Below are 10,000 nucleotides of genomic sequence, written 5' to 3'. Positions count from 1 at the left end.
CTAAAAACGATGGAAAATACGTAACTCAAAACTGCAATGAATTATGGGTAAGAATTAAAGATAATAGAGAAAGTTTTTATGTCGCACGCCAGTTTCCTGTTTTTTAAAATTCAACCTTTTTCACGACGCTCACTCCTCACTCTGTCTTTTCATTACCCATCATCCTCTGCTCTCTCTCTCTCTCTCTCTCTCTCCATCTTTCTTCCTTTAACGCTCATCATTTCATCATGTTACACCTCCTTTGCTCCGCCTGTCCATCATCTCTCTCTCTCTCTCTCTTCATTTTCCTCCTCGTCTCCTCTCACATCCTTCAATCTCTCTTTCCTGCGCCGTCACCTTTTCATCCTTCCTCGTTGCCTCCTCTCGCTCTCCATCCATCCTTCTTCATCTCCTCCTCCTCCTCCTCTTCCTCCTCCTCTCCGTCCATCGCTCTGTGTTTCCGCCTCCATTAAGAGGAAATGGAAAAAGTGACATCAGCTATTTGGTAAACGGAGAGAGATGAAGAGAGGGAGAGATGGATGGATGGGATGAAAGAGGACAGGAAAAGATGGAGAGTAAAGATCAAAAAAGAGTGATAACGGGAGAGAGGGAAGGAAAACAAAGAAGAGAGGGAGAGACGGAGGGGAAGACAGAAGCATGGGGCGAGAGAGGCAGCAATCCATTAGAGAGAGAGAGAGAGAGAGATAGGCCTCACCTCATTAACCTGGTAATGCAGAGTAAATATACTGTACACACTAAATGGAACATGGCCGACGTGTGTGTGTGTGTGTGTGTGTGTTTACTCTGAAGCTTCTGTGTGACCATGAAATACATCAGCAGCCTGTGTGTGTGTGTGTGTGCGTGTAATTATGACAGAAACAGGCTTTTATTCTGAAAAACTGTTGGTTTTGATTTGGTGCGAACAAATTGCCCTTTGTCTTTTTATTTTGAAAATTGCAAGGTCGTGTTTTAGCAGGGACTAGCAGAAACTGGGGCTTTTATTTTGAAAACCGCAGGGGGTCTGTGCTTTTCCGTGGACGAATCAAAACTTTTATTTTGAAAACTGCAGGGTTGCGCTTTAGCATGGGTGAACACAAACTAAAGATTTTATTTTGAAAATTGCATGGCAGTGTTTTTAGTAGGGACAAACACAAACTGAGGCTTTTATTTTGAAAACTGCAGGGTTGTGCTCTCGTGTGGACAAACCAACTGAGGCTTTTATTGTGAAAATTCCAGGGTTGTGTTTTAGCATGGATGAACACAAATCGAGGCTTTTATTTTGAAAACAGCAGGGTTGTGTTTTAGTGTGGACCAAACGAAAGTCAGACATTTATTTTGAATATTGTTGGGTTGTGTTTTATGTGACTTTTACTTTGAAAACTGTGTTTTAGCGTGGATGAACAGAAGCAAATACTTTTATACTACTACTACTAACCCTAACCCACCGACAGGATGTTTTAGTGTGGACTTTAGTGTAAGTCACGGCTGCGCTTTGTTTTTATTGCATTAGCGTATGTCGGCGCGTGTAGCATGTTAGCATCGTGTGTGTGTGTGTGTGTGTGTGTAGACATCAGCACGCTCAGTCATTATAATACTGTATATTTGCAGCTCAAACCCAGAGAACAGTGACAGACTTAAGATCAGCATGAAAACAAACAAACAAAAACAACAAAATGTTTCTTCTATCTACACGGAATATCCCTTTAACACGCCGCCCCTCCCACCCACTCACCCTGGCCCCGCCCTCCCGCCCTCCCTCCCGTACACATGTTCAAATATTAATCAACAAATAAACAAACAAAAACACGCAGTGGAATAAAAACAAAACTTCAACACAACAGTCTGCACTCGTCTGAAGGAATAAAACGTTTGCAGGAGTTCGCACGAAGCCGAGGAGCGCTTGATTTATTCACCTGTGTTTGCCTACTTTAACTATGTGGCGCTAGCGTCGTTTATTTTTCCACGTTTACGAAGTCGGTGTTATCGGGACTTCCCAAATTTGGGAATTTTGAAGCCCTTAAATTATGCTAAATGTCCAATGAAAGCGCTAGCCAAATTTTGAGTTTCGCAAAAGTATTCCATCGGACATGCTGCACCCAAAAACGGGGTTTAGCAACATTAGCAATTGCTGCTACGATGTTGGCTATGACAGAATTTTTTTGGAACATCCCAAATTCAGACATTTTGAAGCCGTTAAATTCTGCTAAATGTCCGAGGCTACGTTAAATATTTAGTACAATTGATTAATTGCCATAAATGATCGTAATCGCAACATTGATCAAAATACTCATGAGTACAATTTCGGCTGAAACTGAAAAGTGCCGCGTTGTTTACAAATGCGAATACTTAAGTGTTTTTACGTTGCTAATTTGATTTTTCATAGAAATCTTAAGAATTTTTTAAATCCCTCTCCGAGGTCCACCTGCAACACCCCCAAACGTCCACCAGGGGAAACACTTTTCTTTAGCTCAAGCGCTCCCGAGCTTCGCTTTGACAAACACCAGAAACAGAGGAAGAACTGGGGTAAAAATTCGGAAGAGAATGAAACGTACTTTTTGGGGAAATAATATCGTTTCTAAAAATCACTCCATCGTAATAAAAAAGTGGGTTTTTCTTCATTTTTTTTTTTCTTAAACTTTTGCGTCATTTGAGAAAGTGATTTGACGAGTTAGGGGGTGATAGAAAATACTTGGTACATCGAAAAAACTGCATCCAACATTTTTCAGAGTAATGTCCCTTTAAAAAGAGAGAGAGAGAAGATAAAGGAAGAGATGAAGTGATGAGGATGACGACATGCATTCTATTTACGCTTCTGTACGTAAAATAAACCAAAAAATGAATAAAATGCGAGAAATCGCATCTCAAGTTATCATTGTTTTGTTTTTTTCCTTCCAGGTTTTTCGTTGTCCTCCACGTCCTGAGCGTCTCTGATCAGCTGATTATTGTCCAATCAGGAGGCGGCGACGGTCGCACACCTGAGCCCAAGTTTCGTCCAAATCCGAAGTTTCGTCAAAATCCAAAAAAGGTGAGTGAAACTATGTCCGTCTGTGAAAACCTTTAGCGCGTTAGCACCATTCTGGGTCTTGCGAGTCCACGTGACGTTATCGGAACTTTTAAAGAGTCTCGATCCGATGAATTCCGATCGTCGCTCCCGTCCTTTTTTTTTCCACGTCGTGATTCGGCAAAGATTTTTCAGTTTTCAAAACAAACGAGGTCGTGAAGAGAAAAAGACGAAATACGCGAAGTTTGTCAAAAAAAACAACAACAATGAGAAAAAGAAGAAAAAAGAGAGAGAGAGAGAGAGAGAGAACGAGAGACGGCCCCCAAAATGAGTCCAGAAAAGGGGCGTGTCTCTTAGTAGTCATTGTTTTCTCGGCAACGTCGGAAAACGTCGCGTTGTAGTAAAGGTAGAGTCCCGCCACCAGGGGGGGGAGGAGGTCGCTGCCGCGGAAACGGGCTGGTGGAGTTCTTCTGTGCACAGGAGTGGGGGAGGAAGTGGGCGGGGCATGAGGGCGGGGCTTCTGGAGTCGCAGCGTCGTCCTCTAAAACATCATGGGGTTTTTCAGGAACGGCCGCGAATCTGCGGGAGAGAAACAAATAAAGTTGAACTTCGTCGCAAACGGATGTTTACGTTTATTGGGTCGAGCATGACCCGATGGTGTGCATCCTTGATTTTCACATTTTTTGGAGGAATTTTAATTTTCACTGATTTATCACCCTGCACCAGGAAGACAGGAGAAGCTTGTCAGCAAAAAAAAAAAGTATCTCGGAATGACTTGAAATTTACCATCATAATAGTCGGCATCGCCCTGAACAAGGATCTGTTGAAAATATTCGCAAAACTCTTAAGGAATAATTTATATGAAATTTTGCAATTCAGGAAATGATCCATTTGCCCTGATGCACTTTGACAGTGAGCTGACTTTCTTCAAAAAAACAAAAAGTATCTCGGAATGACTTTAAATTCGGGATCATAATAGTCGGCATCGCCCTGAACAAGGATCTGTTGAAAATATTTGCAAACGTCTAAAGGAATAATTTTAATGAATTTTTGAAATTCAGGAAATTATTAATTAGCCCTGATGCACTTTGACAGTGAGCTGACTTTCTTCTCGAAAACAAAAAGTATCTCGGAATGACTTGAAATTTACCATCATAATAGTCGGCATCGCCCTGAACAAGGATCCGTTGAAAATATTTGCAAAACTCTTACGGAATAATTTTAATGAATTTTTGAAATTCAGGAAATGATCCATTTGCCCTGATGCACTTTGACAGTGAGCTGAGTTTCTTCAAAAAAACAAAAAGTATCTCAGAATGACTTGAAATTCACCATCATAATAGTCGACATCGTCCTGAACAAGGATCTGTTGAAAATATTTGCAAACGTCTAAAGGAATAATTTTAATGAATTTTTGAAAATCAGGAAATGATCCATTTGCCCTGATGCACTTTGACAGTGAGCTGACTTTCTTCAAAAAAACAAAAAGTATCTCAGAATGACTTGAAATTCACCATCATAATAGTCGACATCGTCCTGAACAAGGATCTGTTGAAAATATTTGCAAACGTCTAAAGGAATAATTTTAATGAATTTTTGAAATTCAGGAAATTATTAATTAGCCCTGATGCACTTTGACAGTGAGCTGACTTTCTTCAGAAAAAAAAAAAGTATCTCGGAATGACTTGAAATTCACCATCATAATAGTCGGCGTCGCCCTGAACAAGGATCTGTTAAAAATATTCGCAAATCTCTTAAGGAATAATTGATATGAATTATTGAAATTCAGGAAATGATCCATTTGCCCTGATGCACTTTGACAGTGAGCTGAGTTTCTTCTCGAAAACAAAAAGTATCTCGGAATGACTTGAAATTTACCATCATAATAGTCGGCATCGCCCTGAACAAGGATCTGTTGAAAATATTTGCAAAACTCTTACGGAATAATTTTAATGAATTTTTGAAAATCAGGAAATGATCCATTTGCCCTGATGCACTTTGACAGTGAGCTGAGTTTCTTCAGAAAAACAAAAAGTATCTCGGAATGACTTTAAATTCGGGATCATAATAGTCGGCATCGCCCTGAACAAGGATCTGTTGAAAATATTTGCAAATCTCTTAAGGAATAATTTTCATGAATTTTTGAAAATCAGGAAATGATCCATTTGTCCTGATGCACTTTGACAGTGAGCTGACTTTCTTCTCAAAAACATGTGTGTTGTGCCTAATGAGGTTGCACAGTGTTTGCGCGTGAACGTGTTCTTCAGACGTCACAGGCTGGTGTAGGGGGCGCTCTCGTCAAAGTCGGTGCTGACGATGTGACTCGTAAAAAAACCCTTTAATGTGGACGTTTCTGTGCGTTAATTAACTCTGCGTTGTTTTTCCCTTTACGTCGTTTTATGATTGGAATCTCAAATCTCTACTTTTGTCAGGGGTCGACTCTCCCTCTCTCTTTCTCTCTCTCTTCACCTCCGTCGTTCTCCTTCCTGCTCCCTGTGGTGCTGTAGCCGCACACACACACACACACGCACACACACACACACACACACACACACACACACACACACACACACACACACTCACCTCTTCCCCTCCCTGTGGTGTCATTGTTTTCTGCGGACGTTGCAAAGTGTTTACATTTCTGCATAACAGCAACCATAAACCTGCTCTTCCTCCTGCTCTCCTTCCTCTTTTTTATTTACCCTCCTCCTCCTCCTCCTCCTCCTCCTCTTCCTCTCCGTCATCTCACCCTCTCATCTCGTCCTCTGTCTCTTCTTCTTCTCTTTTCTCTCCTTTATGTTTCAGTAACAACAACGTAACAGGTTTTAAGGTTTTTTAACGTCGCCGTGTTGAAGTTAAAACTTTCATCTTCATCCCTCCCTTCTATTTTTATCTCACCCCCCTCTTCCTCCTCCTCCTCTTTCATCCCCCTCTTCCTCCTCTCGTCCTCTGTCTGTTCCTCTCGTATTATTTTTATCTCCTCGTTCTTCTTCTTTTTTTGGCCAAAGCTTCAGCCCCGACTGTCCTGTCGCTTCAGCTCCGCCCCTCAAATAAATAAATAAATAGCCAAAATATCTACGTTTTTTTCCTCATATTTAACAAACTTTACAACAACAAATTGAGTTTTATTTTCTTAAAAATGGCAACATTAAGTTGGAGGAAGTTCCTGTTTCTTCACATGTTTAGTTCATGTCTTCATTTCTCTCTGTTTTAACTCATTTTAACTAAAGTGTCACACTCGGACCCTTAAGGACAAAAATGTGCCGTTGAAAAAACATTCTCCATTTTACATTTTATTACCTCTGGCTGTTAAATCTGAGGCTTTTTGCATTGGAATTTATCGTTTTTACAACTCACCACCAGATGGCGCAATTTTGGCCATATTTAGCATATGGAGAAGTATTTCCACTAGATGGCGCTGTGTTGCGCTAGTAATTGACATATTCCATGGTGTAATTATTCAACATAAGAAAACATTTACCTACTAAATTGCAAATAATTAATATTTTCATCTCAAAACATGGTGGCACATTTTTGTCCTCAGTAGTGCGAGTGTTACTAAAGCAGTTTTATTTAGGTTTATTTCTTTAATTAATTTACTCAGTAAATATAAATATATATGTTCTGGGTTTTCATGACTAATCTTAAAAAAATATATTAATTGATATGAATAATTAGGTCAGATCTAGCTTTTAAAAAGCATTTTTTTGTCCTGAGTGGAGTGTTACTATAGCAATTTTATTTAGGTTTTGTTCTTTAATTAATTTACTTAGTAAATTGCAAATATTATATTAATATTTAATATAAATATATATTTTGTGGGTTTTCTTGACAAAAATCTTAAAAAATATATATTATTTGATATAAATAATTAGGTCACATTTTTGTCCTCAGTGTTGCGAGTGTTAGTAAAGCAGTTTTACTGAGTTTCTTTGCTCCATAAAACATGAAGAAATAATTTGAAGTTTGTGACATTTGAGAATTTGTGGAGAAAATAACAATAACACAAGTAACATTCATCGATAATGAAAACAATCATTAGCTGCAGCTGCACAAACAGGTGATTTATATGTAAACTATATATAGTTTGTCCTTTTGCTTATGTTTTCATCACAATTTTGACCTGTTTTCCCGTGTGTGTGTGTGTGTGTGTGTGTGTGTGTGTGTGTGTGTGTGTGTGTGTGTGTGTGTGTGTGTTATAAATGAACTCGACCTCTCTTGTTCAAACTTGATCAGCTCTTTAGTGTAAATGTCACCAGGTCTTGGAACAAGGTCACATTTTTCAACTCCTTCCTCAGCTCACTCGCCTCCTCCTCCTCCTCCTCCTCCTCCTCCTCCCTCTGTCCTCTTTTCCCTCCTTCTCCTCCTTTATTCATCCCTCTCTTTTTCTTCTCTCCTCAAACTCAATATTTTCATTTTCCTTTTGACCACAATTGTTTCTCTCTCTCTCCTTCCTTTCTTCTCCACCTCCTCATCATCCTTTCTTTTTTCTCTTTCACGTCTAATTAGTCGGGGGCAGGAGACTTTTTTTTTTCTTTTTTCTTCTTCTTCTTCTTTTTTTTGCGAACAAAGCCCGAACAAAAACGATCGCGCTCTTTAACGCTCGCTCCCTCGTTCCGATCGTAATGCGACGTCGTCTTTTCTTCGAGTTCAGCACTTTTTCAGTTTTCACTCGTTAATTAAGAGTGAGGAAGGTGTGTGAGTGTGTGTGTGTGTGTGTCTGTGTGTGTGTGTGAGTGTGTAAACCACCGTAGGTGCAAAATGCTTTTATAGCAGGAGAGGTGTGTGTGTGTGTGGCAGCAGAGGGTCCTACTGGGCCAATCAACATTAATGAAATCAGGTGTGTGTGTGTGTGTGTGTGTGTGTGTGTGCGTGTGTGCGTGCACGTGTGCGTGCACGTGTGCGTGTGTGTGTGCAGAAGAGAGCGAGGATCTAAAAGGGTCTAAAGAGGAGAGAGAGCTAATTAGAGTTCACTGTCTCACTAGAGTGTGGATCAAACACACACACACACACTCAGGTACACAGTGTGTGTGTGTGTGAGATATTCATTTAAACACACACTGAGTTTCGAGTGAAGGTTTTCAATGTCAGGCAGGACTGAGCACAGCTGGTGGAAAGAGGACGACACATGCATACTAACACACACACACACACACACACACACTCGTTCTCCTCCAACTTTATCTTTTTACCTCCAACTCTTTTAAAAAAGAACAAATCGTCACCTTCAAAAAGTCCTGAAATGATTACAATTAATCGGCAAATACAATTATTCACCTTCATCAGGACGTCCTCTCCCCCCCCCCATAAAAAAAATGTCACCCGCTCTTTGAGCTGAAGTTTGTAAAACCACTCACTCTCCTACACCAAAGCCCATAGAGAAAACCAGTGATTTTAGCTCACGGGGACACAGGAGCTGCTGGTCCTCTGCTGCCTCGTGTGGTCACTTTGTGTCACTGAGTTAAGTCTAAAGGAAATATTTTAAAAGCTGAATTCACTAAAATCAGTCATTGTAAGTTAGTGATGGAGGCAGCAGTGGATCAACAACTCCTGTGAACTCCTGTGTGCTGTGATGTTAAAATCACTGGTTTACTCTATGGACTTTGGTGCGGGAGAGTGAGTGACTTTGGTGCGGGAGAGTGAGTGACTTTGGTGTGGGAGAGTGAGTGGTTCGCAAACTTCAGTTTACACAAGGAAAAGTCTGTCTAACAGTTAGATAAAGATGTTAACATGTTCTGAAGATACTGTTGACCTAAACTGACATAGATATTGTAAGGTGAGTCTTTTGTTTAGTGGCTAAAATCATTTTTTTTTAGTGAACCACTCACTCTCCCACACCAAAGTCCATAGAGTAAACCAGTGATTTTAACATCACAGCACACAGGAGTTCACAGGAGTTGTTGATCCACTGCTGCCTCCATCACTAACTTACAATGACTGATTTTAGTGAATTCAGCTTTTAAAATATTTACTTTAGACTTAACTCAGTGACACAAAGTGACCACACGAGGCAGCAGAGGACCAGCAGCTCCTGAGTCCCTGTGAGCTAAAATCACTGGTTTTCTCTATGGACTTTGGTGTGGGAGAGTGACTTTTCTAAAATCTTGCTTTATCTTGTATATAACGTTTTCTAAAAGCTTATAAAACCATAATTTTTCCAGCATTTTGGGGGCGGAGCTTTGACAAGTATGACTGTGAACATGCAGCGCCCCCTTGTGGCCTTTCAAAATAAAATCACCAGGCTCACTAGGATTGTTAGTGACGAAGACAGAATCTATCACAGTAAATTTCACCGTGATTGATTTTTTATTGTATATTACCCAGATGTGACGGTAATGACTATACGTCCACTAGAGGTCGCTCATGGGTTCAAACAGAACCCAAGGACGCAGTTTGAAACAGTGAAGACACACACACACACACACACACACACACACACACATGTTTTTGTAAGGTTCACATCAAAGAGAGGAAACGGTGTCTGCTTCATGTCTGCACTAATCCATCCTGATCCAACACACACACACTGTGTTTTATGTTTTTTATACATACATATATATATAGTGTGTGTGTGTGTGTGTGTGTGTGTGTGTGTACCCTGTACGCCGCCGTTGTCTTGCTGGTTTCCATTAACCTCAGGTTTGTCCTCGGCTGCAGCAGCGTCTGCAGTTAAAGCACAAACAGGACAGAGTCTCAGCAGGTCGCGCAGTAAAAACCAGACGCCGCCGCGCGCGTCGTTAAAACAGCCGCAGCACGTTTTTTACCGCCACAGTCCACCACCGCAAACAACAACATTTGTCCACGGAATCACTTTGTTGTTTTATCATCGCGGGATTTTATTTGTTAAAAACTGCTCAATAAAAGTGTTCCTCCCGTTACGGGAAAACTACACTCGACTAATACCATAATCGTGGTGAGACCGACTGACTTAATGCAGAACAACCTGAACAGATTAGCTGCACTTGAACATGTTCACGTCTTTATTTCACTGTTACACAGACTTTTCCAACAAGGAACTGA

At 40.5% G+C, this 10,000-nt stretch overlaps 1 protein-coding gene across 1 annotated transcript in view; it reads right to left on the bottom strand.

Annotated features, from left to right (window-relative positions):
- Positions 1 to 3,521: 3,521 nt before the first annotated feature.
- The window catches only part of LOC310924222 (dachshund homolog 2-like), a gene marked incomplete at both ends in the record, with an annotated part of 66,384 nt that continues 59,905 nt past the window's right edge, over positions 3,522 to 10,000 (bottom strand). The window contains 2 exons of the mRNA XM_083885883.1: positions 3,522 to 3,559; positions 9,578 to 9,643. Coding sequence (XP_083742009.1) covers positions 3,522 to 3,559; positions 9,578 to 9,643 — 104 coding nt within the window. The remainder of the gene's footprint in view (positions 3,560 to 9,577; positions 9,644 to 10,000) is intronic.

Source organism: Microchirus variegatus, assembly GCF_963457635.1.
Source record: "Microchirus variegatus genome assembly, chromosome: 2".
Classification (NCBI taxonomy): Eukaryota; Metazoa; Chordata; class Actinopteri; order Pleuronectiformes; family Soleidae; genus Microchirus; species Microchirus variegatus.
The sequence above is the reverse complement of the archived record's forward strand: the minus strand, read 5'-3'. Positions and strand labels throughout refer to the sequence as shown.